General features: G+C 51.8%; 11 protein-coding genes across 11 annotated transcripts; 5 read left to right on the top strand and 6 right to left on the bottom strand.

Moving 5' to 3' along the window:
• Positions 1 to 8: 8 nt before the first annotated feature.
• AA0111_g12182 (hypothetical protein) lies at positions 9 to 1,175 on the bottom strand (the record flags this gene model as incomplete). Its single annotated transcript, XM_028646132.1, has 1 exon — positions 9 to 1,175. The coding sequence occupies one exon, from the start codon at positions 1,173 to 1,175 to the stop codon at positions 9 to 11; it is 1,167 nt and encodes a 388-aa protein (XP_028500225.1).
• A 618-nt stretch (positions 1,176 to 1,793) lies between these two features.
• On the bottom strand, positions 1,794 to 3,936 carry AA0111_g12181 (hypothetical protein; the record flags this gene model as incomplete). Its single annotated transcript, XM_028646131.1, has 5 exons — positions 1,794 to 2,711; positions 2,763 to 3,435; positions 3,493 to 3,575; positions 3,624 to 3,817; positions 3,903 to 3,936. The coding sequence occupies 5 exons, from the start codon at positions 3,934 to 3,936 to the stop codon at positions 1,794 to 1,796; spliced, it is 1,902 nt and encodes a 633-aa protein (XP_028500205.1).
• A 1,001-nt stretch (positions 3,937 to 4,937) lies between these two features.
• AA0111_g12180 (hypothetical protein) lies at positions 4,938 to 6,658 on the top strand (the record flags this gene model as incomplete). Its single annotated transcript, XM_028646130.1, has 2 exons — positions 4,938 to 5,276; positions 5,336 to 6,658. 2 exons carry the CDS (start codon positions 4,938 to 4,940, stop codon positions 6,656 to 6,658), a joined length of 1,662 nt encoding a protein of 553 aa, XP_028500224.1.
• A 2,729-nt stretch (positions 6,659 to 9,387) lies between these two features.
• On the bottom strand, positions 9,388 to 11,098 carry AA0111_g12179 (hypothetical protein; the record flags this gene model as incomplete). Its single annotated transcript, XM_028646128.1, has 6 exons — positions 9,388 to 9,502; positions 9,551 to 10,108; positions 10,159 to 10,454; positions 10,503 to 10,771; positions 10,825 to 10,975; positions 11,024 to 11,098. 6 exons carry the CDS (start codon positions 11,096 to 11,098, stop codon positions 9,388 to 9,390), a joined length of 1,464 nt encoding a protein of 487 aa, XP_028500213.1.
• Positions 11,099 to 12,987: 1,889 nt separating this feature from the next.
• Positions 12,988 to 14,679, bottom strand: AA0111_g12178 (COP9 signalosome complex subunit 2; the record flags this gene model as incomplete). The annotated part of the gene is made up of 5 exons (XM_028646127.1): positions 12,988 to 13,818; positions 13,872 to 14,267; positions 14,314 to 14,374; positions 14,426 to 14,584; positions 14,636 to 14,679. 5 exons carry the CDS (start codon positions 14,677 to 14,679, stop codon positions 12,988 to 12,990), a joined length of 1,491 nt encoding a protein of 496 aa, XP_028500212.1.
• A 1,223-nt stretch (positions 14,680 to 15,902) lies between these two features.
• AA0111_g12177 (hypothetical protein) lies at positions 15,903 to 16,897 on the top strand (the record flags this gene model as incomplete). Its single annotated transcript, XM_028646126.1, has 8 exons — positions 15,903 to 15,952; positions 16,037 to 16,087; positions 16,140 to 16,157; positions 16,212 to 16,228; positions 16,279 to 16,293; positions 16,347 to 16,468; positions 16,519 to 16,735; positions 16,785 to 16,897. The coding sequence occupies 8 exons, from the start codon at positions 15,903 to 15,905 to the stop codon at positions 16,895 to 16,897; spliced, it is 603 nt and encodes a 200-aa protein (XP_028500207.1).
• A 588-nt stretch (positions 16,898 to 17,485) lies between these two features.
• AA0111_g12176 (hypothetical protein) lies at positions 17,486 to 18,376 on the bottom strand (the record flags this gene model as incomplete). Its single annotated transcript, XM_028646125.1, has 2 exons — positions 17,486 to 18,071; positions 18,276 to 18,376. 2 exons carry the CDS (start codon positions 18,374 to 18,376, stop codon positions 17,486 to 17,488), a joined length of 687 nt encoding a protein of 228 aa, XP_028500210.1.
• A 927-nt stretch (positions 18,377 to 19,303) lies between these two features.
• Positions 19,304 to 19,825, top strand: AA0111_g12175 (hypothetical protein; the record flags this gene model as incomplete). The annotated part of the gene is made up of 4 exons (XM_028646124.1): positions 19,304 to 19,306; positions 19,472 to 19,509; positions 19,564 to 19,710; positions 19,765 to 19,825. 4 exons carry the CDS (start codon positions 19,304 to 19,306, stop codon positions 19,823 to 19,825), a joined length of 249 nt encoding a protein of 82 aa, XP_028500206.1.
• A 980-nt stretch (positions 19,826 to 20,805) lies between these two features.
• AA0111_g12174 (hypothetical protein) lies at positions 20,806 to 22,133 on the top strand (the record flags this gene model as incomplete). The annotated part of the gene is made up of 2 exons (XM_028646123.1): positions 20,806 to 21,195; positions 21,327 to 22,133. The coding sequence occupies 2 exons, from the start codon at positions 20,806 to 20,808 to the stop codon at positions 22,131 to 22,133; spliced, it is 1,197 nt and encodes a 398-aa protein (XP_028500209.1).
• Positions 22,134 to 22,835: 702 nt separating this feature from the next.
• Positions 22,836 to 23,622, bottom strand: AA0111_g12173 (40S ribosomal protein; the record flags this gene model as incomplete). Its single annotated transcript, XM_028646122.1, has 4 exons — positions 22,836 to 23,016; positions 23,069 to 23,302; positions 23,384 to 23,482; positions 23,558 to 23,622. The coding sequence occupies 4 exons, from the start codon at positions 23,620 to 23,622 to the stop codon at positions 22,836 to 22,838; spliced, it is 579 nt and encodes a 192-aa protein (XP_028500208.1).
• A 193-nt stretch (positions 23,623 to 23,815) lies between these two features.
• On the top strand, positions 23,816 to 24,412 carry AA0111_g12172 (hypothetical protein; the record flags this gene model as incomplete). Its single annotated transcript, XM_028646121.1, has 3 exons — positions 23,816 to 23,856; positions 23,910 to 24,004; positions 24,066 to 24,412. 3 exons carry the CDS (start codon positions 23,816 to 23,818, stop codon positions 24,410 to 24,412), a joined length of 483 nt encoding a protein of 160 aa, XP_028500211.1.
• Between the last annotated feature and the right edge of the window lie 932 nt (positions 24,413 to 25,344).

Raw genomic sequence — 25,344 nt, 5'->3', positions numbered from 1 at the left:
CTATCTACTCATTCATCTTTGTCTGGATCAGACTGCTCTTCAAAAAGTTTCTGTCCTTTCTCCAGAAGTCCCTCATCATCCTTACCATCGTCCTCTAGCCCGGCCAGCACCGCAGTCTTTCTATAGGCCAACGACTTCACTACGCTCTCCTTGAATATCTTCATGGTATTTCCGTAGGCTGGGTTCTTCTTGGGAAAGTAAGGGAGGCAAGCTAGGTCCTTTGGTGTCAAGTTGTACCTGTTCTTACACTCAGTTTGGTTGATGAGATCGAATGGCTCTTTGGCGAGTCTCTCGTCCTCATCAATAGAGTTTTCGGATACGTAGGCTGCCCATTTCTGCTTCGGTGTCTTCTCCTTTTCCTGTTTCTTGGTTTTGGCTGGCTTGTCCTCTTTCTTTGGTTTCTCAGTCTTGGCTGGCTCATCTGCGTTCTCATCTCTTGCCGTGTCCTTGTCTTTAGTTTCACTTCTCACAGACTTCTCTTCCTCTACATCGACATCGTCCTTGTGCTCCTCAGTCCACAACTGCTTCCCTTTCTCAACAATTTCCTCATCGTCTCCTTGGGCGCCCTCCAGTACACCTATCTTTCTAAACGCCAGCTCTCTTACATCCTCCTCTAGGAACAACTTCATCATACCTGGGTACAACGGGTTCTTCTTCTCGAATCGTAGCAGTGAATTCAATTCACCTTTCTTCACGCCATACTTCTTGAGCGCATCAGTTTGAGTGATGCTCTCATCCTTACCCGGCTCTTCTTCTAGCATCTCGCCCTCGATGTCGTGGGAAGAGAGCCATTCTTGCCAGGCTTTTTTGTGGGCAGCTTTGTCGGCTTCTGCTTTTTTCTCTTGTGCTTCTGCTGCGAGTGTCGTGGGGTCTTTCTTTTGGCGTTTGGGCTTTGGGGCTGTGGAAGTCGTCATGGCATCATTTTGGTTGCCGATCGCGTCGTCGTTCTCATTATCGGACTCTGCGGCGCGCTTCTTGGTAACGTCTTTCCGCGGTGCCTTCTTCGGTACCCCGGCCGCCTTTGGTGTCTTCTTGGTGGTGGTCACACCTTCCTTCGAGTGCGCCGTTTTCGTTTGCTTCTTGGCCCTTTTTTTCTTGTCCTCGAAGTCTGAGCCTTCTGACGCAGAGGTGTACTTCACCTCTTTAGTCGCGCGACCGGATCTGCGTGTCGACATGATCGGAACTAAGATATTGTGTTCTCTCGTTCAGGTACGGGGATTGCACGCAAGTGAGTATGGTCGCCCAATCAGAAAATGCCGTGCAGGTATCTCGTCAAGGTGAACAACATGAACGTCAATCCTTCTAAAATACGATAGCGATAGAAGAAACTGGTTCGGCTATATAGCGATAGCTTATCTAATTTTTCATCTCCCACAACAAGAAAGGACAAAGCAGGTTTCACGTTGCAGTGCTCCTGCCGGATTAGATTGGGCAAGTTCGTTCAAAGGAACGCTTGGGCGTACGCACGCGCAAGGGGGTTGTAAGATTGGACTGCGTCATTGCGGCGATCGCGACGCGAAAACCATGTTTTGGTTGCCGTGTTCTCGACAATCTACCTGACTGGTGGAGAAGGGGGTGAGCTTGGTGAGTACGGACAATTGGTATTCATTTCTCTTCCAAGCTGTGTTTCTTGAGGTAGTGCGTACCGACGTACGCCAAATGCTGGCATTAGGCGGCCTGGAATTGGTTTAAGCGCGCAACTGATAACAAGGCTGCTGTCCTTTCTTGTACACCTACCGTGGAGGCAGAAGGAGCATGAAAACTACACGAGCAAATGCGGCACGATTTCCCAATTACGCCACAGAGGGACTGTCCACTCTCTCCACAACGTCCATGCCATCTTCGCCCCCAATCCTCACACCCTTGATCAGATCTGCCGCTTTCTCCGCAACGGCATACACCAGACTAACGATATTACCCTGTACGTGGGTCGGAAAGATACTAGCATCCACCACTCTCAGCCCATCCACGCCATGAACTCTGAGCTCCTCGTCCACAACACCACCCTTCTCCTTCGGCAACATGGCACAAGTACCAATAGGATGATACTCTGTTACAGTATTGTTCTGCACAAGATCCTTGGCTTCTTCCAACGTCTTGGGGAGCGAACTGAAGTTTTTGGATAATATGATGTCGCCGTTAGGATCTCGGCGGAAGACCGAGGCAAGGGGCTCTACAGATGTGAAGGAGGTGCAGTGAAGAATGGCGCGAGCCATCATGTCAAGATCGAGAGGATGCGAGAAGTACGCTGGGTCGATTGTGGGATGTGTGGTTGGGTCGGAGTTGTTGATGTGAACGGTACCACGGGATAGGGAACGCGTGCTGCATGCGCCAATTGAACACCACATGCCTTCTTCTTCGAGAGGAAATAGCTTGCTGGCGTCATCCGGACGATGTGGCTGAAAACCAGTGGGTAGCATAATGAGTTGGCAGACTGCCTCCTTGGGATCGAGGAGTTGGCGCGCAAGCATGGCATTGCGACCTGCAGGGTCGGCGTCCGGATGCTTACTTGCGAAGTCTTGAAGGAGTGATTGAATGTGCGACTCTGCGTTTGGAAAGTCGGGCTCAATCTTTGAAAGGGAAGCAAAACCTGTCGTGCCAGGCGGTCCTGCAAAAGGGCCGGCTTTGTGGGTGATGTACGCTTCTAGGGCTTGTTGCATGATGGCGGGGTTCTTGAAAGCTTCGGCGGTTGGATATTCGTCTTTCACACCCTGGTGGAATTTAGTATTTTGAAATATGGCTATGATGATGTGTACACTTACTAGTACAAAACCAGTCGCTGTATGATCATTCAAGTTCTCTCCCACGCCTGGAAGGTCGACTATGGTTTCGACGCCAGCCTTGCCAAGTACAGCAGGCGAACCGATGCCGGACAGCTCAAGAATCTGTGGCGAGTTAATGGTTCCACCACAGACGATGACTTCTTTGTGCGCCTTCATCGTGTGTGTAGTACCATCGACGGTAAATTCGACGCCAGTGGCCTTGACTTGTCCAGCGGTCTGCTTAAGCTCGACTTTAGAGACGAGGGCATGAGTTACAAGAGTCATGTTTGGCCTGTCGGCATTGGGCTCGTAGTATTCTCGCGCAGCGTAACTTCGCCTGTTGTGCTCAGGATTAACGGTGCTAAGTTGATTAAACCCGCCGATAGCTGAGCCAGTACGAGGGTCCTTTGCGGGTGAATATCCAGCGTTGGCTATGGTCTTAGGCCACACATCCTGACCCCAAGTGACATCAGTCTTCGCGAAACTGACATGAACTGGACCGGAAGTGCCACGAAGTGACTTGTCAAGGTATTTGTCGTCGACAGCCTTCCCTAAAGTCTCTGATGCGGGATGATATGTCTCAAATTTCCGATAGTAAGGTATCATATCGTCAAAGGACCAGCCTTTGTTTCCAAGCTCTCCCCAGTTGTCCAGGTCCTGTTTGGAAGCCATACTGCACAAAAGTTAATATGTGCAGTATTTCCGGTTATACCTGAGAGGCAGCGCTTACCTGAACATATTGTAGTTTACAGCACTGCTGCCACCAAGAACCTTTCCACGAACCCAACCATGAACACGGCCAGCAGTACCTTCCTAGCAAGACTGTTAGGCAAGACCAATTGCAACATGTTAGAAGCGTACCTGTGGAACAGTTTTATAGTCCCAATCGTATTGGGGCTTGCCCCAAAGCTGGGTGAACATGTTTGGTGCATCGATCAACAGGTCGTTCAGTCCATTGCCGCCAGCTTCCAGGATAGCTACAGTAACGTTCGGATCTTCTGTAAGACGAGCCGCGACTACCAGACCAGCTGTACCTCCTCCACAGACGATGTAGTCTAAAGATGTCAGATGGTTAACGGCGCAGTGTCAGGATCGGACTTCCGGCCTCGATTTATTGCAGTAATGAAAATTTCCACATACCATACGCTTTGTTTGTCAGTTCCTCGAGAGACATTTTGGGTCAATATTCTGGATTGTCGATATAAGAGCAATCGAAGTAGGAACTCACACAAGATATATGAGTTCGCCAAGGGCATTGCTGATGCCGCAATCTATCAAGTGCGCGCTTTCCAAGGGTCTCAGATGCAAGGCTAAGACCATCAGGTGTGCGGGGTTGTGTACTACCGCGAGAGCTATTCGTTCCATTCGTGCCGGCAGAGCCAATCTCTTAATTCTCCAAATGCCCCATATTCTGGTTCGAGTACCATAGCCGTTAAGTCTCCAAGTCGCTAGTCAGATCCGGTTTGGTACAGGCCAGAATATGGGTCAGGCCCCCTAGCAGTGCTTACTCTGTACATTTGACCAGTGCTACTCGGTAACTCCGTAGAACTCTAACGTACTAAGCTGGATGATACTCGGCGGTAGTTGGTCTATACTTCTAAACATGATTATAGACAGTGGGGGGCTCACTGGTATCAATTCTTCTGTCAATTTCCGCGATCGGACTTGGAAAGCTGTGTTGGCGTGAGAAGTAGGAGAGAGACTAGCTTGGGGAGCAGCTGAAGTAGCCCAGGCTCCTAGTCAACATATTTCAGCCCTGGGGTGCCGTTAATTGTGGGGTAGATCCTCGTAATGCGTTGTCTGGGTGCCTTGGTAAGGAGTGGCCGTCAGAGGCTTTAGGAGGTGCTCGTTGCCCTGCAGTAGCGAACAGGCCTCGTAAATGCAAGGCGTCAGCAAATACACCCGGACTAAGTCAGAAATTGAGAAGCATGTGCCAGGTTGTAAGCCGGGACAAGATATGATCTAAATATGAATTTGATTATAGTACCACGACAAAGGTGATGTTCAGCAAGATTGTCGCCATATCGAGGGGCAGGAAGGGTGGGCAGCGGTGTCTGCAGTGACAAGTTCCGCGGCTAGCTGCACAGACCCTCAGGCTGCAGATGCTCCACCAAAAAGTTTCTAGAGCTTGCAACTTTCAACTTGCGACAACGACATCTCCAGATACGCCCGGCCATGCTCACCGAACAATTCGTCGCCGCCATCTCGGCATCGACAAAGCCCAACACGGGAGTCACAAAAGACGCGGGCATTTTCATACATGAGTTCCAGCCACTTGTCGCCCAGAGACATGCTTTCAAGAAGAGCGCGAGTGCGCCAAACGGCATAGCTGTGAGCGCCTCACACGTCTTCGCTGCGCAGTCGGACAAGGCAATTGTACATGTGTATAGCAGGGAGAGGGGTAACCAGGAAGCTCTGGTGCCCTTCCCGGAGAGAATTCACAGCATCGCACTCGCAGCGCAGGACAGCGTGTTACTGCTTGGAACCGAGAGTGGGCGGATATTGGCTTGGGAGGTTAGTCACGCGTCTGGAACAGCCTTGATAGTCCCCAGCTTTTCTAATACATGCCTCAGGTCTGCTCAGGCCGTCTCGTCTCTACATCCACTTCCCATCTCCAGCCAGTCACGAGCATCGTAGTCGACCCGTCCTCCAACTTCTTCCTCTCCGGCTCCTCCGATGCTATGATCCACGTATGGGCACTTCCCGCCATACTATCCTTCTCCCCCGATGCCTCGCGCTCGCCCATACACACCCTCTCTACCCATCGCGGGCCCATATCCTCCATCGCCTGCGGCCACAGCTCGAGCACTGCCAACATTGCCGTATCAATATCAGGGGACAAGTCGGCCATAGTTTGGGACTACCACAACGGACAAGCACTGAGGACCTATCTGCTGCCCGAGATACCTACTGCTGTCACTCTCGACCCCGCAGACCGCGCATTTTACGTAGCTTATGCCGATGGCAGCTTGCAAACTATTGACTTCTACGACGAAGTGCAGAAGACTACTTCGATAGACGTCCTTCGGGATAGCGCCTCGTCTCATCGACCGATACAACCATCACCCAAGAGCCGCTTCAGTGCAGAGTCGCAGAAGCTCGGCGGAGCCCTCGCTCTGACTCTTAGCTGGGATGGTACTTCACTCATCTCGGGCCATGCCAGCGGCAAGGTAGCACTTTGGGATGTCGCAAAGGCAAACTATCTTTCTACTCCCGCCAATCTTCCTGGTCCCGTTTCAAACCTTCGATTTCTCCCACCTACTGGCTTCCCTAGCACAGCGGAACCCACCTTCAAGATTCCAACAATTGTCAAGCCAAAGCAAGATGCAGGACTCACGAGCAGCGCAAATGGCCTGGTTCCGTCAAATTATACTCTAAACCTCCAGCTAAACGGTCGGTTGCGCAGTCCCCACGTTTCTGCTACTGAGAAGAGACTTGTGGGAAGAAGTGCATTTGAAGAGGCCCTTGTACCCCCAAGTTCCCCCGCCGGCATGCTGGAAGAGAGCTTGGCTGAGCTAGACTCATGGGTTACTCAGCCAAAGGGTGGTGCCGCCCCAACGGCTGACTTTATGGCACTAGATGATGGTAGCATGAACGCGTCTGGTGCATCGGGCAAGGCTCAGCAGACCGAAGTCAAGGAACTGAAGAAGCAGCTTGCGAGCTTACAACGCATCCAAATGGTTACTTTCTCACAACTTTCAGAGCTGCGGGAAGAGAAGGACTATTTTATAAGTCAGGAAAAGAAGAGGGCAGAGCGTGCCAAAGCACGAGCGAAAAGGAGACTCACTAACGGCGGAAACCGCAACCACACCGATGGGGATGTGGAGATGAATGAAGGCACAGACGCCACTTCAGGTTCTGATTCAGATGGAATTGATGCTGCCGACGAATCCTGAAACCAACGACGATGGAACTGCATACAAAGGCTACGACGTGAACTCGACTTCTCCACTACAAGGCGGCTCCTGCGGCGTAGTCGGAACAGATGCTGCGCGTACTTGTAACGAGTTTCTTGGCATCACCATTGCACTGAACCTCGATGTGTAGTGTGTGCACGCACCTAGTCTCTTCTTCGCCTAGTACGTATCTCACAACACGGCGAAGGGCCCGAAGCCTGGTCAATATCACTCAAGAGACCTCGGTCTCGATACCGCCGCCCACATTTCCCAGCCCGCAAGTTCCGAAAACACCCGTCCCAGACCATCAAGGCTAGCCTTCGTATCCGACGAACCTGCTATTCTATCGCGAAAACCACAACACATCTACTCAGAATCATCGAACACATAGCCAAGCCCAGTTCAAGCCGACATGGCACAGAGCGGGGTAGCTCATGTAGCTTTCCCCTCGCAACTGTACGACTGTTGACAAACTTCATTGTACTGTCCAAGCACGATGCCGTGTCTTGAATTTCACGCTTGGATCAACGTCAGCTGCACTGCGGGACAAAAAGCCAAATCTAGAGGCTGCTGCCGGTTTTCGATCACGCAGCTCTTCAACCCGTCCTGTTGTGCTACTGCTTGGCTTACGCCGGGGGTTCAGGCTCCATGCGATGATACTTTGCTGATGAACACCCTGCGGAAGAAGTTGGAGACGACATAGATTGCTGCAGTGGGACATGACACCAATACCAGTCGGCAATTGTAAAAGTTCGCACTCACTCGGCATGAGCACTCATGACGGGCGAAACAAACTGAAGGTTAAGGCATGTCTCGAGCGGTGTGAGTATACTCGCATATGTGCGACCTCGCTCGGCCCTATAACGGCTGTTCCGCTATAGTGTGGAGCGTTGTTCCTTGCTGCACACCTGACTCGCAAGGAAAAAACCAAGACTATCGAACTACCACCCGCGATCCTGCGAACAGCCGTTCGAAGATGCTGCCAATGCAGTTCTTATGCGATTCAACGAACCGCACCTGCCCTCCCGGGTGGTGGGGAAGAGTATACAGGAAAGACGGTGGACGAATAGGTTATTGTGCTGCCATATCCCTCTTCCCTGTAGATGCTGTACATCACACAACAAAGAAAAAAACTTGATCGATATTACGTACCCTTACTGCTTCTAGGTGAAGCGAACCGCGTATCTCGCATGTGCCCCGCCGCTTCCGCCCCCGAAATCGTAAACATGATCATCTCCGTTAGCCTCACTCACAATCTTGATCTTGCAAGTCTCCAGCCTCGCTCTCTTCCCGTCTTACTACCCCTCCATGCTACAGTCCCCTCCTTCCTTTCCATGGGAAAAAGCAAAAGTCGTATACAGCGACCATCAGTAATCATGTATGCGAGATTGTCAAGTCGCTAGCCCAGCATCGGGCAACGCGCGTTACGCCATCCCTGCTTGCACATGCATAATGGTTCGATGCCGCGCAATTACCATTACACCGTTTATAATATTTAGGATCAGAGTGCTTGCAGTAGGCGATCGCCCGATGGATGGAGAATTTATCCGGCGATCTGATAAGCCGAGTTTTGGCAAAGTGCAACGTGGGGGCCAGTTCTGCGGGAAATATTTCGAGGCATGGGACATATTACTGTTGTCAACAACGATTGTTGTCGTGGTTGCGATGTTACGGGTCTGGGGGAAATTAAACAAAATGCTTTATTGTAAAGTCTTCTGATTCTGTTCATACCGTTCCTATCGGAAACAGTATGGCCTAAACGGCGACATTTACGCTACGAACGCGTCACGTATGTATCACATGGTGATCTTCAGTAAGGCAGATACCTGAGTTTATATTGCTTTATTTTTTTTTTTGACGGTCTATCCCGTTCATCCCGCCCGTCATGCTAGTTTCCGCGACAAGGCTGCCTGTTCGCAGTGATAGAGGCGCCTTGTCCTCGGTCATAGCTGCTCCGTGTAACAACTGGAACATGGACCCCTGCATCCTACCAGTCCGTGATATCCTGTTCCACAAGCCGAGGTACATGTCGAGTGCGTAGGGTTATCAACGAGGGTACCTGTAGGAGGCTAGCAGCCTGTTGTGGGGACCAACAGTTTGAGTGAAGGGTGCACATGGCGTCCATGTCCCAGTCTTGTGTTTGCAGTGCAAGGAGGCGTGGAGTTCAGATTGATAGAATGGTCCGCGCATACCGAATAGTGTTTTGTATTAGACTGAGAGAAAGTGTTTGATTAAAATATGTCCAGGTGATGAGTGATCGCTAATAATGCCATTGGAGAAAAGAACAGAGGGAAACCAATAAAGATGTTCAACTCTAAGGTCGATCACCCTGAGGCAGATAGTCTTTGGTATTCGTCACGGTCGTGGATCCTTGCGGGGTTGGCTTGTAAGGAAGAAAACGCTACAGCACTGTGCCCACTTTTGACGAGAATGAGTTGTAGGTGAATGCTAGATTGGAAGCATTCGCGTGTGGCCGGATAGCCCGGATGAGGGGCACTGAAAGTACCGTCGGTTTTGCATGTGTGAGGGTGGTGGAGCGATATCCCGAAAATGGTTAAAAATGGTATCGGTCTTCATTCGTCGTTAGGTTGCTGAGGCCGTGGAGAGTATGATGCAGGATGCCAGAAAGCAGGGCAAGCTCGATGAACGCCACGCTAGTAGTCGCTAAGATATCGGGAAAAGGCCACCAGGAGAGCGCATGTGTCGGATTCAAGCAAAAAGAAAGATGTTCAGGATGAGTGAGACTTGTGCCGACCTTTATTGCCCACGGAGTATTCGCCGTCCGGACACCACTGCTCGGGTTCAAAGTCAGGGTTCATGAAGTGCGCGGTATTGAAGTGTGAACTTGAGCAAGTTAGTGTACGTCAAACATATTATCGGGCCGATACCTACTTGCGGAAGATGGACGTCTGGAACGGCTGCACTTGCAACGAGGAGCCGTAGCCCGGTTCCAGCTCGTACATTGAAGGTCGAAATAGACCACCCCTCTCAACACTCATAGGAGCCGCACGTTCGATGCTCACGGGTGGCGGTGGAGGATGTATTGGTAGTGTCACAGGAGGTTGGTCGAGGTGTATGTTGTGATGGTTCGGCGGGTTGTACTGGCTTGGATTGCTAGAATGGATTGGTGTAACGAAGTCCAAGTGGGAAGTGGTAACCGGTGTCACAGGCGTTGGCGTCGGAGCATATGGTTGAACAGGCGTGACTTGGGGATGAGAGGCAGGACTGGGGCTGAAGTCGTACGGAAGCGAAGGCCATCGCTGGCCTAGACCAACACCAGAGGGGTACATTCCCGGAATCATGTTCATGACGTCACCGACATTTGTCGCAGTCGGTATGAATTCGTCTGTGTAGTTGGCTAGGGCAACATGGAGTGGTTGCTGTTGGGGAACGGGCTGATGCTGGATCTGGGGTACGTCTCCAGCCTTGTACAGGATGTCGTAGTGGCCACTGAGGAGGATTAGTAGGCGGAAGAAGTGGCTTGTGCAAGGCAGACTTACGGCCTGTAAAGCAGCCTCAGCATAGGGGCACCAGCAATAGGACGATGGTGCGCGTCTGTTGGCTCTGCGTAGAAGCTACGGTTGATCTCTTCGCCTGGTGAGCGGTCCAAGTACCATACTTCAAGACCGAGTCCAGCAGGCTTGATTAGCGCTTCAGCAAGGGCAGCAATGCCAACGTTGTCGGCTTCACATTGAGTGGGTTCAATGTAGTTGGAGCAGTATGCTTTGACGTCGCCGTTGTCCACAAAATGCATGAAATCTTCTGCGTGCGTCTGCACCCAGGCACTGGCTAGGAGCTGTCGAGGGGTTAGCGCCAGGAATGGCTAAAGATGCAGGATGCTTACCTTGACGTAGGTGATGATTGCCATGGATTCGTTCATGTCGTTAAAAGTACGGAGTAGAATGGTTTCGGCCTGGCCGTCCATATTGCGCAGCGAGTTGGCAAGCTTGTCAAGAAGCTCGAATGCCTCTTCTGCAAAGTCAATCCAGATGTCGCGCGAATAACCGATGTTCGCGAGCATGTTGCCCAGCGAATCGAGGCGGCCTTTTTCATGGTCCAACTTGTTCACATTGCCCGCACGTAGCAAGGCTTCGAAATAAGTGAAGGCGATTGCTGTTCCTATTAGCACCGGCAAATGGCACCAAGAGAAGATGATGATCACTCACCCCGCCATCCACAGTGGCCATCGCCACGACAGGTGCGAAAGTAGGCATATTTGGCTGGCAGCGCAGCCGTCTTGACTTGGAAGACGGGATCTGCGGCGGCATACTCAGTCGTGATGGCAGCGCTGCTTTGGCGTTCTCCAACGAGTGGGCCCTTGGGCGGTCAGCGCGCTTCCGCGAATATTGTCGCAAGCAAACTCACAGTAGCCTCGGGCTCGTATTCGCTCGACAGCTTCTGCAGATGGGCATACTCGTCGTCTGAGGGATACGCGGCCATGTTGAGGTGGGGGTTGCGATGCTGGTGGCCTGGGTGATGGCCAGTGTGGTGATTATAGCTCCCGGGAGCAAGGACCGGCGCGCGGATAGCAAACGCTAATCCGCCTTGGTAGTGGTTCTGAGCCGGAACTCCATAGTGGCCCTGGTGTAGGTGTGCATGTGGATGATGCTGGCCATGAGGGTGATAGCCCGTCAACACTGACTGTCTGCTCATTTCGTCTTGGAGTTATGAGCGTGTGTGGGTGTCCGTGTATGTGTGGGTGTGTGGTTGCTTTGCCTTTAGTTCCCCGCCGTGTGTGCTCAGATGGCTCCTTGGGGGGGCCGTGGGCGTGACTGGCCTCAGTGGCTAGCAATTGGACGGAATGATTCCACGACAGATTCGGCAACGCGCGAGCAATCTCAGCAACAGTTCGTCGACGAGCTGCTAGAGAGGGCAGCAGCGTCTTTAGTAGGTGCAGAGGCCGGTGGCAGTAGGCTGGAAGTTGTGTCGTCGCTGTGATACTCACGGGCGTCCAGGGGCACACGCCAATATATGGGAGAGACAGGAGGGGATCTTCGCGGCGTGCGAGTGGAATTCAATCTGCCAGGCACCAGAACAGTCTGCAACACTATGGCTCAGCCGCTTTGAAACGGCCAATTTCAGTCGCACCGGATATCTGCTGGGCAGAGAGGGCAGGGCGCGACGGCGTACAAGAGGGAGGCCACTCCGCACAGCCAGCGCCAGGGAGGCATCGAGCAAAAGAAAGTACTATGAGATGCTCTATGCCACATCTTCCAAGACCACCCGGCTACGGTTGCCCCCCACAGCCCAGGGTGTGATATCGATTTACGTTCCCACTAGTCTTCATGGGTTAGCATCTGGAGATTGAAGTGCACTCTTTGCTCCATCACATCAAACATTGAATCGCCGAGCAAAGAGCCGCGGAAGAATCAGAGTCACGAGACGGCTAGTATGACGGCATGAAGAAGCCTCTTGCGCTCTTGTCGGGTGTAGCAAGCATTCGAGCAGGCCCGCCAACCGGAACAATTGCAGAATCCGAGGCTGGTGGTGCATGCATGCATGCGACGAGAGAACGCTGTGTCACGTCGTGGATTGCGCTCAACACAGCATCATCGAGACACTCATGGCGTAGAGGAACATGCCAAGACCGCCCTCTGGCGCCTGAGCCCTCACGTTGCAGTGGCCGCCTGTATTGCATGATTCGCTCTGCCGCTCCGTGGCGCTTCTGCGACAGAAAAAACAAGTGCCCGCGCACCCGAGATAAACTCTAGTCGAGTTACCGATCCCACGCTGCATGCGAGCCAGGGCGGGCACGGCGTGGGAGCATTGCTATTAGCTGAGAGGTTCGCTTGGAACACTACCCTCGTCTGTGCCCGCTTCCCCGGCGCGCAGTGCAATCGTCGGGAAACCCACTGTGATTCGTACGAGAGCAACCGAGTGAAGCTTGAGATCACCATGCATCACGTTGAGATTCAATTCACGGCTTACTGGCACCGAGATACGGAGGCGCTTGGTGGCAGCAGGCTACCGCGATGACCGCGCAGTCGGGACCTTGGCTTTTATTACCAGAGAACGAGGCCATGTTACATACAGACAAAAGTGAACCGCTGCTGACCTGTGGGTAATTGCACTTCATTGCGTGACCGAACATGTCCGCTGCCCACATGCTATGTTGAGACGCCTGCCGCTCATGTGCACGCAAATTCTTGCCCGGTGCTACCCGATTGCCCAACCCTATCTCTTGCCTTGAGCAACTTGACCGCATGTCTCAATTACTTCAGGTGAGAAACGCCCGGGTGACGGTACTGTGCAACTATCTTTACTCCGTGGCCTGCCCGGAAACCCAGTTACAGGTCGCCTTGTGAACCGCGCGCGACCGATGCTGCAAGTCATCCTTTGCCCATTACTCCCGGAAGCCTCCCCAGACCCTTGCCTTTGCCTCGACCGGACTTGCCACCCATCGAACCTTGATTCCAGCTCATGCTTTGAGGCCCGCCACCACCAGGCGTGAATTGAGAACCGCTCTCGTCTGACTTGAAGCCGTCGCCTTCGTTTAGCACTGTCTGCCACAACGCTCCAATGGCACTACTCCATTCCTTCATCGCCTGCACCCGATCCATGTCTGTGCTACTCTCAATCTCTACCGTTCCGTTCTGCTGGTTGATCTTGCCACGCAACCGCTTGTCGACTATTAGGAACCCTACAATTTCCTGCACCTCGGAAAGAGATATCTTCAGCTGTTTAGAAATAAAGGCTAACGTGAAGCGGGTGTAGGGTGCGACGAGCTTGACCACAGCCTTGGTTCGCACGTTGCGCGTAACTTCGTCAATGTTCTCGGCAATGAAAGGATCTTGGAGCAGATCCTGATTGTTCTGCAGGATCTTCTCGTAACCGTGAATGTCTTCAAGCTGATAGGCGTTGACCAGGTCAGTCATTGTAGAGATGCGCGGGTCGTTCTGGTAGGGCTTGGTTTCCTGCGAGTCAAACGGATTGATATCGGAACCTGACAGCATAGTCGCTAGGACCAAATACTTCAGAACCTGGATTCGTTGGAGCGATCCAGCCTCATCGTAGTTTTTGAAGCTCTCAAAGAAGTCACTCTGCGCGCCCTTCCAATTCTCTTCGCTCATGTGCATTTTGCCACCACATTCTCGGATAATACCCATAATCTTGGGGTGCGGAACCGCGGATTTGACCTTGAGCGCTCGTTGGTAGAGTGCCTGTCATGATGTTAAAGATAATGCAGGTAAGGTTGAAGGGAGACGAGCCGTACCTTTAACCGCTTGTTATTCCTGGTCTCGGCGTACATCAGAATTTCTAGCGAGTAGACTTCCAGTGAGTATGTGCCTTTGCTCGGGTCGTCTGTTCCATCCTCCTTCTGACAGGCTTTGTGTAACTCGCGGAGCTTCTCCGTAAGCTGACGGTAGTCCTTCCTGTCCAACCACAGCCTCGCGAGCTTGATGTTGGTCTTTAACCAAAGCCGCTCGTTGTTGGTGCTCTGGAAGATATCGAGGGTCAGGGCGTAGAAGTTCTCCATGCAGCGATATGCATCGGCGTCTTCTGCGGCCTTTTCTATAAAATCGAGCATGTTGTTGATGGACTTTTCGGAGTAATTGCGCGTGACGGCTGACTTGACGTAGGTCAGCAGCTCTTTGTAGTGCTCAACGGCCTACGAGCATTAGCCAGGATTCATTCTTAGCCGTTGCCGTGTTTACCTGGTCGTAGCGGGCCAGCTTGAACTCCAGCTTGATTGCCTGCTTCAGTCCCTTGAAGCCCCTATGGATTCGTCAGCGTATATCCGTTCCCCCAAATTTCCATGGTTCCTACCAGTCCGACTTCTCTTCTTCTAGAGCAGGCATTCCCAAGAATTCATCTATGGCGGCCTCGGGATCGTCGGCCTTGAGCTGCTTCGCATTGTAGTACTTGTTCTCGATGTCGACATCGCCACTCTGCTCGTCATCATCGTCCTCGTATTCGAAGTCGTACCTGTAATATGTTAGAGGGCATGTCGCGTCAGAGCTGGCGGTTGCTACTTACTCCTCCTCGCCGGAGTCTTGCATGAAATCATCGTCGTCGGACATTGCTGTGCCGTTGGTGGTGAAGTGAAGAGTGAGGTTCGGGTGGTGTTCTTTAAGCTCTATCGAAGAGGCAGCGCAGTGATATTATGTCGGTTGATAGAAGCGTGCGTCGAGTGTCTTGTTTAGAGCTCTCGCGACTGTTTGCCTACGTGAGGCGGCGGTAGGTGCCTGCGGAAGAGCCCCACTTTCGCGGGGCTAAGCTCCCCAGACGCAGCACCCATGAAGAGCATCGAAACCTTCCTTCTGCATTCACTCGAAGACTGTTGCAAAGTACTCTTGAGGCGTGGCTAAACTTATGCCTATGGAGCTGGAGCAATGGTTCTATCTTCATATCGACTTGTGCACACTCTGTGCCCGACAGCAATCTCCGCTTCATCTCCCGGTCGCATTGACGCATTATTGATTTTGAATCAGTTCGGAGTGGAGTGAATCGGTGATTATGAACATTCGCAAAGTCTCAGAGTCTGTGTCAGGCGTTCACAGGGCTGTGCAAGTATAATAACTCGAGTGTAATATAGCGTGCAGCAGACGGCGAACGATAGCATTAGACAGCACATACTAAGCTCGCGACCTTCTTTTTTCGGTCCGGCTTCCAGCATGTGGAGAAGGCTCAGACCCCGGGAACTCTCATCCCAGATCCATCCTCAACCACTCGCCGTCACTAGCAGATCCCTTAACTCGGTTCACGGTCACAGGCCGTCATGTTAGCCCTAACTATGAATTCTTCAAGATTCTAAGGTCTTGTCTGTGGCACTTGCTCTTGGCCTTTCCCCACGCACACCAGCGACTTTGGCAGGCTTGTTGAGTATCTCGGGTGCAGTGTACTGCGCCTCAGCCGACAATTGCATAGTGCTACGTCCGTGTCGATGCCCAAATGCGTAGTGTCGAAGCCGTGGAAGGGTTGCGGAAGTGAGCAGTACTAGCCGTCCTTTTAGGCCTAGCTTTAGCGACGTGGGTGGATCTTCAACTCCATCCATCCATCGCTTGCATCTCCAGCCCAGCATCTGGAACCCTCCCGGCTTAACTCTTAACTCCCACATCCTTATCATCCTCCGTCCGCTAAGAGTCCCCGGTGCAACTCTCACTCTCGCTCTCGTCCTCGCCGCGTCCGCGTCCGCTGCCACGATCGCGACCGTCGTCCTTTGTTGCACCAACGCGCGTGCGCTCTCTCATCCCTGAGCCGACGGAACGAACCCATCGCCGAGTCTCCCTACGCGACCTTCACGATGCCCATGTGCGGTGGAACAAAGTCTGTGCAGCGCAAGCTGGTGCTGCTGTACGTCTCTCATATGCGCCGGCTCTCTTTGTTCGGGTAATCGACGCATCATGCGACAGAACAAGGCTAACGTACCTCCGACAGCGGTGACGGTGCATGCGGCAAGACCTCATTACTTAATGTATTCACAAGAGGGTAGGTACCAACGTTTTTGTGCGATATCTGGAGCTTACTGACTTATTAATAGTTACTTTCCAACAGTATAGTGAGTAATCTGCATAAAATAAATGCGCGCCCGAGGCTAACAAAGCCCTTTCAGCGAGCCTACAGTATTTGGTGAGGACTCTCCTCGCACTCTAGCTTCATACCGCTAACAAACCTTACAGAGAACTACGTACACGGTTTGTGCGCCTATTCACAAATCCCTATTTACACAATTGACGTGGCGCTACAGATATCTACATCGACAACACACACGTCGAGCTTAGTTTATGGGATACCGCTGGACAGGAAGAATTCGACAGGCTACGATCGCTGAGCTACGATGACACCCACGCGATCATGCTTTGCTTTTCGGTACGATTATTTGCCGCCTTTGTGCCGAAACACTAACTTACAGGGCACAGGTCGATTCACCAGACTCGCTCGAGAACGTAGAAACGAAATGGGTCGGCGAGATAGCAGAGAACTGCCCTGGTGTTAAGCTCGTTCTGGTTGCACTCAAGTGTGACCTGCGGAAAAAAGAAGATGACGACGCGGATGACCAACAGCCCGAGAAGCCATGTATCGACTATAATGAGGGTCTTCGCGTAGCAGAGAAGATCAAGGCTCTGCGGTACCTGGGTAAGTCGTGTCAATTTTGAAATCAACGACAGCCAGCTGACATGTCTAGAATGCTCTGCCATGAAGAACCGAGGTGTCAACGAGGCTTTTACCGAAGCCGCCCGTGTGGCTCTGCAAGTCAAGACTAGCAAAGATAAGAGCGGCGGTTGCACCATCCTATAGGCCGATGACACCCTCTCGCTATCCTTCCTGAACACAACCCTACTACTACAAAGTACTGGCCCTGGCCGCACGCTATCAGCACCTCGACCGAAGTACACAACACCCAGCTCCTGTCATCACACCATCTTCACTGTATCCGCGTCGCCCAACTTCTTCGTACTTTCACCCTATCGCTAGTTCTGTGCTTTTTGGGAAAAGGTGGCAAACTGTTTGATGTTGGTCCAAGTCCAGCTGGATGGGACGCATACTCAGAATGGGAGCACGGATTGGCTAGTAGTGCTCCCGGCATAGACCTTCCCCTTACCCCTTTATACCGCTTCGACGCTCTTATACTTTTATTGTACATGTTTGCTCCAGTACAGCTTCGGCGCTGGCTCCCTTCACTTCTTTCCTTGGTTTGGCGAGGTCTATATGCGTTCAAGCTCTCGGTGGTGAGAGCGTTTTGGATAGATGAGCTGAGTTCGAAGGGCTTTCAGGATCGATGTCATATTGTTTAGAAAACTGCCAGATAGCTTACGCTCTTCAAACACACAAGTCCAATACTCTGAGTGGATTTCTAAATACCGCTTGTGAACAAGCTCGAGGCTTTCACGATGCACTCTCCTCTACCGGAACCTCTGCGACCTTCTTAACTACCCTAGCTGGTTGTCCCATGACAACACAGAAGTCTGGCACATCCTTTGTCACAACACTCATCGCTCCCACCGTAACTCCTCTGCCTATCTTCACTCCGGGTAAGATGACTACGTTCCCACCAATCCAGCAGTCATCACCAACCACAACAGGCTTTCCATATTCGATGTTGTCCCGTCGCGATTGCACTTCCGCCTCATGTGTAGCCGCGAAAATGGATACATTAGGACCAAACATACACCGATCCCCTATCGTTACAAGCGAGCAGTCTAGGATAGTCAAATTGAAGTTGGAGTAAAAGCGTTTGCCCAAGGAGATGTTGCAGCCATAATCAATGTTGAATGGCGGTTCGATGAAGATGTCGTCGTCGGCTACATGGCCAATGACCGTTTTGAGCATTCGAAGACGTTCTGCGGCGAGGATGTCGAAGCCTTTTTCCGAGTCGGTTGTTTCGGGGTCCGGGAACCATGTGTTATATTTATTGGCAAAAGCTCTGGCTTTGAAGCGCGCGGCATTCAAGGTGGGACTGAAGGCATTGTAGCTGTGATTGTGTTAATTATGTGGAACGGTGAGGAGATGAAATCTGGATGATGTGCTTCGAATGTCGGATGAGTTGCACATAGCACTAGTTATACTGCGTGGTGAAGGTGTCTGCTATTTCCGATAATAACAGTATCCTCCAGTTGTACTTTAGGACAGCCCAGTGAAGTAATGCTAGGGAATTGGATAGAGGCTTTTTACATACAGCATCCCAGAGATCATCTTCTCGTATTCCTCGCACCAGGGTACATGATTCAGCTTCTTCGCCGTCTCTATCTCTTGCGTATTCTTCTCCTTTGATGCCATGTCGAACGATAAATCAGCCGTAGTTTGAGTGATGGAATTATTCTCTCGTCTTCATTGCATCTGGTCTTTACCCTTATAAACAGAAGCAGAGTATACGGTAAGCTTGGAATTGACGCTAAGTGGGGTAAAAAGACAAGTAAGGAAGCAGCCCCAGATGCAATGGGGTAATACCTCGCACTTTAGCGCTGACCATAACTCAGCTGGAGCAGATAGGCCACACAAAAAACGTACCGTCTGTGTTTCCACATTCCTGGTCAGCAGCGAGTGTTCCACAGTTTGCGGCACGACTTCTGACCAGTGAGAGCTCACTTGCATCGGCCAACTGGGAAGATCTCCTGTGTCGTGTGCTTGGATACATCATATTGCCTACTCGGCCCGATCTGGACGCTGTCTTTTGCCTTTGCTTTGGAGATGCAGTTCGCTATACAGTCGAGGACAAGTCACTGATCTTACTGTAGCTGTATGCAGGGGAATTGCATCCCTTTACCCGTTTTCGGACACTATTTCTCGACATGTGCTTCTCCCGAGAGCTTTATGAGTCTTTGTAGATGTATGCTTGAATGCGAGCGATCTTTTCATGTTCGAATCACGTGGGCATTTTGCCGCCCTAGAAGGAACTCCGTCATCGATCAACAGCAAGCAGCCACAACGACACCTGCAGCGATCAATGCAGACATGAGTAAATGCCAGAATATGATTAGGCTTGACAAAACATTTAGAAAGGTCTTGCAGTTTCAAGAACAGTGAATGCAAACCGATGTGCACGGACCGCCAAGAATCCTAGCGCCCTCGCTAATGAATGTGTGGCCGCTGGATGTCGAAATTGATTCCCCTCTCCAGCCGTCTCGACTCTCGCGCCCGATTCAATCGACTTCAAGCCATCAACGACAATCAACCAAACCAAGAGACTCTCCATAAACCGTCAAAATGGTGAGTTTGAGCCACCGAGGGCATTTAGGAGCGCGCGAGAGGGGTCTGTGAGCGGGCACACGAGACTCTCGGAGTTCGCCACTGCATCTCGAATTTGCAACCTCTCGTCGCTGTGCCTTGCGCCCCAGATGTCTCGATGAAGATTTTGAACTAACCGGGCTCCAGGTTCTCGCAGTTGACCTTCTCAACCCTTCCCCGGCCGCGTACGCACATATTCCCGCCTCTTCGCCCTCGACCTGCGACTAACAAGTGTCTAGTGAGGCCCGCAAGCACAAGCTCAAGACCCTCGTGCCCGCTCCCCGCTCCTTCTTCATGGACGTCAAGTGCCCCGGATGCTTCACCATCACCACCGTCTTCTCGCACGCCAACACAGTCGTCGTCTGCCAGGGCTGCTCGCAGGTCCTGTAAGTCTAGGACAATCGGACATAGAATCAGGGCATGGACTAACGCATTCACAGGTGCCAGCCCACTGGTGGCAAGGCGCGATTGACCGAGGGCTGCTCTTTCCGAAGGAAGTAAACGTTTCGTCGGAGTGATGACAGCTGGGATTGATGGGTTACGATGACGACTATCATGGCTTAGGGGTGTAGATCTCATTGGCGCCGATCGACTCGACCGCAGGATAGAAGAGGGATCTTTCGACCCGAGTCAATGCAAAAGTCACAAAAACGGGAGTTCCGGATATCTCAGCGCTGATGGACAACCCTTTTTCCTCGAATCTATTTCCTTTTGTTCGGCATGGTCTTTCGGCTTTCATGTACATGCATGTGGGAGGAGAGATAGCATTTCAGAGCCTTTGGATCAGTCGTCCGAGGTGAGGACCGGCTTGCAATCGAGGATACCTACGCATGCTAGCGGTCCTTTGTAAATCAAAGCGTCAAATCCTCACATTCATTTCACACACAACTAAGGTGAATCTTGGCTTCTCTGTTGGATGCCATGTACACGCCCGTACCACGTCGTTTTGCAACACTCTAACTTGTTTGACGTGCTCATCGCTTCACTCCGGATCCTTTGTAGACCCCATACCAAGCCTTACAGATTTGATACCTCAATGACCTACTAGTATCGCAAAAAGCCTTGCTCTTTGCCTAGAATAGAAGGACATCATTCTTGGCTAGGTTTTCTGCTGTCAAAGTGGGGAAGCGTGGCCGAGACCCCCTGGCCAGTTCATGGCACCTTCCCTACGCCTGCCCACATGACTGGCAAAACGCCGACCTCCGCCAAAACACCAATTCTCATTGATAGTAGTCGACACGGCCGTCACTTTTAAAGACAGGAGACACCGCCGCTGCATAATTGTTCGTCTAATTTCCTTATTCCAATTAATGGTTGGACACGAGTCGAGAACAAGCCACCTCACGTCATCGTCAATACAGCCATTCGCACGTTCGTTCGCTCGCGCGTCCCCGCGGCTTCCATTCCGAGTGGCACTAAAATAGATCCGTCAATAATCAAGATCAATATTAACAAACACGCGCCAGCGCGTCGTGGAAAAAATGTCTACCTCATCATCAGCAGGCGCGGGAGGACCAGTTCCGTCAAACCCCCACCCCATCCCCTTGACGGAATCTGAAGTTCTGATCCGCGGATTCCTCGCCGCTAACCCGGAGCTCGGCGACGATAAATCGAATCCTATCGAGATGATGACCGATCGGTATACTAACGAGGAGTGGAAGGCGCAAATCGATGAGACCATCAAGAATGTCATGAAAGAAGTGGACAGTGGAGAAAGGGCGAAGAAGGTTTACGAAGGCCCAAGGATGAGGAATGGAGAAGAAGCGCTGAAAGAGTTGGCTAAGACGGTGGATCATACCGTGCTCAAGTTGGATGCGACGACAACCGCCATCGATGGGCTGTGTAGTGAGGCAAGGACGGAAAACTTCAAGGTGTGTCCATCCCCAGAGGATTGAGGCTGGTCGTTTGAGACAAGGAAGAGTTATACTGTTAGGCTATGAGGCTGCAAGACACGCGTTATGCGCCACGGTATTCAGGAGCCTCCAACTGACAAGCTTTACAGTCAGTCTGCGTCCGCCTCAACTACGTCCAACGCTGCGTTTCCAACCTCAAGGGCACTGACGTACTCGTCGCCTGCGTCGTCGGTTTCCATGAAGGAACCCAAGACACATACTACAAGCTGCAAGAAGCACGTGCCGCCGTAGCAGCGGGTGCCGCAGAACTCGATGTCGTCCTCAACTACTCCTTACTCACCAAGCACAACCGACCTGCTTCCCCACCCGCAGACCACATCCTCACCGCCCGTGACTCAGCAATTGACAGCATCACCGCTGCCAACACAGCCATCAATGCCGGAAGCAGCGACATTGAAGAAGAAGAAACAGGAGGAATCCCAGACTACAGCGCCATATACAGGGAATTGGCTAGCATAAGAAGTCTCTGCCCTGCCCCTACAACACTCAAACTCATCCTCGAAACTTCGCAATTGAATTCTGCCCAGATTCTTGCGGCGTCTCATCTTGCCGCTGCCGCTAGCTTCGACTTTATCAAGACATCTACAGGCTTCAACGGTCCGGGCGCTAATCTTCCCAATGTGAAGCTCATGGTAGCTGCGGCAGAATACCTTGCATCGCGTAAAATAGGCAAGAAGAAGATGGAAGTCAAGGCCAGTGGTGGAGTCAGGGAGTTGGACACTGCGGTGAAAATGCTAGAGGCTGGCGCAACGAGGCTGGGAACTAGTTCAGGCCTGTGGATCATGCAGGAGGCGAGAGCCAAGGTAGGCGAGGAGAGGGTTGCGGCTGGGTTGAATTCTGAGGGCAGGAGACCTAGCCCGGTCACGCGGTTATACACCGATGAATCTGAGTACTAGAGATATCAAATAGTAAAGAGAAAATTCAGACACTTGATCAACGGCTTGCACGGCGGGAGTACACTCGGTCATTGTTGTACAACTTGAGCTGCGACATGAGTATGTGGTAGGCTGAAGATGTTCGCTACGTCTTGTAAGTCAGAGGCAGCAAATACTCTAAAGGTGCAATTACTTTATTAGGAGGAGAAACTAAATAGATTTTAGAAAACATCCTGCCTCGCCCCACTACAACAATGTATGTTGAGCGATATAGTACAGATGTGAAGGATCAAGAATCCTACAATGCTATCAGTCTTTATAAGTTTTCTAGTTTAAAGCCAACGTAGGCTGCAAGGCAAGGCATATTGTCTCTGTACTTGTTTCATTTTCCTCCTGTATGCGGTGCAATACTGGGCACAAGTAAAGCATAAAGCGGATACCCTCTTGCACTGTCCGACCTAGGGTACATTCGTACAGACTCTTGGTCGGATTGCCAATCATGATACGGAGATCTGCACGACATCACGGACATTATGAGCAGACAGAGACAGACGATGGCAGTTGAAAATTTTGGGTAGTGTCTACATGATGTATATGTAGATCATCCACCAGCCCAGACCCACAAGGGATATAGTGCTTTCAAGGACAGGATAACTGTCGAAGAGATTCATCCCGTCATGCCGAACGCCGATCATCCGTGAATCATTCCTTTTGACGTGTAATCTACTCCTCGTCCTCCTCGCCAGCATCCTCGTCACCACCCTTCTCAGCGGCCTTGGCCTTCTTCCTCCTGACACGGCCAGGGCGGCCGCCACCGAATGGCGAGGTCAGAGCGAAGTCGATGTGCTTCTGGGAGTCGAGGCGGACCATGAAGGAGGGGACGTTGACGATCTGCTTGCCGACGCTGTGATGTTGTTAGTCGCACGGTTTTTGATCAATTGAGGGCAGATACATACCGGATGTGGCGCTGGCGGATCAGGACACGAGCGTGGTGGATAGACTTGGCAAGACCGAGCTTGTAGACGCAGGTCTGGAGACGGCGCTCCAAGAAGTCCTCAATCTTGAGGGCCAAGACGTAATCGAGCTTCATGCGGGACTCGTCAAGGACACCGACACGTACGAGACGGCGAATGAGAGCGTTACCCTCGAAGAGGCGCTTGGGGTCCTTCTCGTCGAGAGTAAGAAGCGAACTGGCAAACTGTTAGCGAATTCTTATCTCCCACACTGCGCATCAATTCAATTGCGCGCAGCCGGTTGCAATGAGAACTTACCGAGCGGCACGACGGATCTTGGACAGAGTCAACTGGACGCGCCAGACCTCGCGCTTGTTGCGGAGACCATACTCGCCGACGAGCTTCAGCTCAGTATCCCTAATCCAACATTAACTTGTGTTCCAGACATAAGCGGAGCACGCTCTCGCTCAGTGGCCATGGAGTATCACATACAGACGAGCGGACTCGAAAGGACGACGTGGGACGCTGTACGTCTTGGAGTAGGAACGGGGCGCCATTGTGGTTGTCGAGGTGGTGAGTTCGGAGTTGGAGAGTCTGAAAGTCTTAGAAAATCGCCAGCAGGCGGGCGTGCGGTGGTCTGTGCGCTAAGCGAGCAGCGGAAGGCACGATGGAGTCGGTCAAAATATCACACGAACACCACGACCTTCAAATTTCCCGCCGCAACAACTAACCAGCCCACACTCACACACAATGGGTCACGCAGCCGGTCTCCGCGCGGGTACGCGCTATGCGTACGTTGAGAATGATTGCGACGCTCATGCGACGATTGCTGACGCTGCGACAGTTTCTCGAGAGACTTCAAGAAGAAGGGAATGATCCCTCTCTCGACCTACCTCAAGCAGTACAAGGTCGGTGATATCGTCGATGTCGTAGCCAACGGTACGAAACCCCCAGAAAGCCAGCGAGAGCGATTCAAGGCGGAGGACTCATGAGCAAACAGGTGCGGTCCAGAAGGGTATGCCCTACAAGGTCTACCACGGCAAGACCGGTATCGTCTACAACGTCACCAAGTCCGCTGTCGGTGTCATCCTCCAGAAGCAGGTCGGCAACCGATACATGGAGAAGCGCATCAACGTCCGCATCGAGCACGTCCGCCACTCCCGCTCACGAGAGGACTTCCTCAAGCGCGTCAAGCTCAACTTCGCCAAGCAACAAAAGGCCAAGGAGACTGGCGAGCCCCAGCAGATGAAGCGCCAGCCCGCCCAGCCCCGCACCGAGCACATTGTCAGCCTCAAGGAGCAAAAGCCGGAGAACATCACACCCATCCCTTACGAGACCTACATTTAGACGTGGTCAGTTGGCTCGGGTGTATTGGCTGGCAAAATGGGATACGGATGGTCAACGGCGTGGTTTCTCGGACTTCTCGATTATTCTCTCTTTCTGCACTTTCTTACGCATGGAAAGCGGCGATACCATGGTGCAGATATAGTGGTGTGCCAACATGGCTTTGAGTGACCCCTCACGCCAATAAACATCATCTTCCAATCCCAGTCAATGCAGTGTCTTGCTCGTCTGTAGTGTTAGCCATTGCTGTTATGACCGCCTACGACAAATGAACGCTTTCCACCACATTCCGCACTCTGACATAATATCCCTGGTTTTTCACTGCTTATTCACTCTGTCGTCCTGTACATGTGCCACTACATGCAGGTCTGTTCTTGTTTGCTTCGTAGTTTTCAGCTCTCTGCATAAGCAGTTCATACATTTCCTTCTGGATCGCAGGGCTTATAAGGTTGACAATAGGCAATGTACTCTCACATAATGTACCGCGAAGTTGCTCACTTGGTTCTACCCTGCTTTGCCTTGGGCACGTAATAGAGTGTAGCAGACATATCTAGGGTACAATTTGGTGCTGACTAGAACCAACGAAATAACGCGAGTTCGATGAAGATCAAGGCATGAATTGACAGCAGCCTCTGGAATGCTCGCCTCTACGGTGTCATGGTGTCTTCCTATTACCAGAACATCCGCGGTCAGTACTAACTGTGTTAGCCTACGCTTGGGCATGCTCGACTCTGACCTATTCAAGACCGTGTTAACATATTGCAACCACGATGATCTGGCTCGGAAAGTGCAGCTTAGTAACAACGGTGCCAATTCTATCTGTGTCATGTCTACTTAGTCTCAGTATGCACTATTCCAGGCTAGACGGATATGCACACAGTCGCAACCCAGGTTCTTGTGCGGCCGGTTCCTGAGGCTGTCTCTTCTCCACATCT

The sequence above is a fragment of the Alternaria arborescens genome (assembly GCF_004154835.1).
Source record: "Alternaria arborescens strain FERA 675 chromosome Unknown contig_69, whole genome shotgun sequence".
NCBI classification, from domain to species: domain Eukaryota; kingdom Fungi; phylum Ascomycota; class Dothideomycetes; order Pleosporales; family Pleosporaceae; genus Alternaria; species Alternaria arborescens.
The sequence above is the reverse complement of the archived record's forward strand: the minus strand, read 5'-3'. Positions and strand labels throughout refer to the sequence as shown.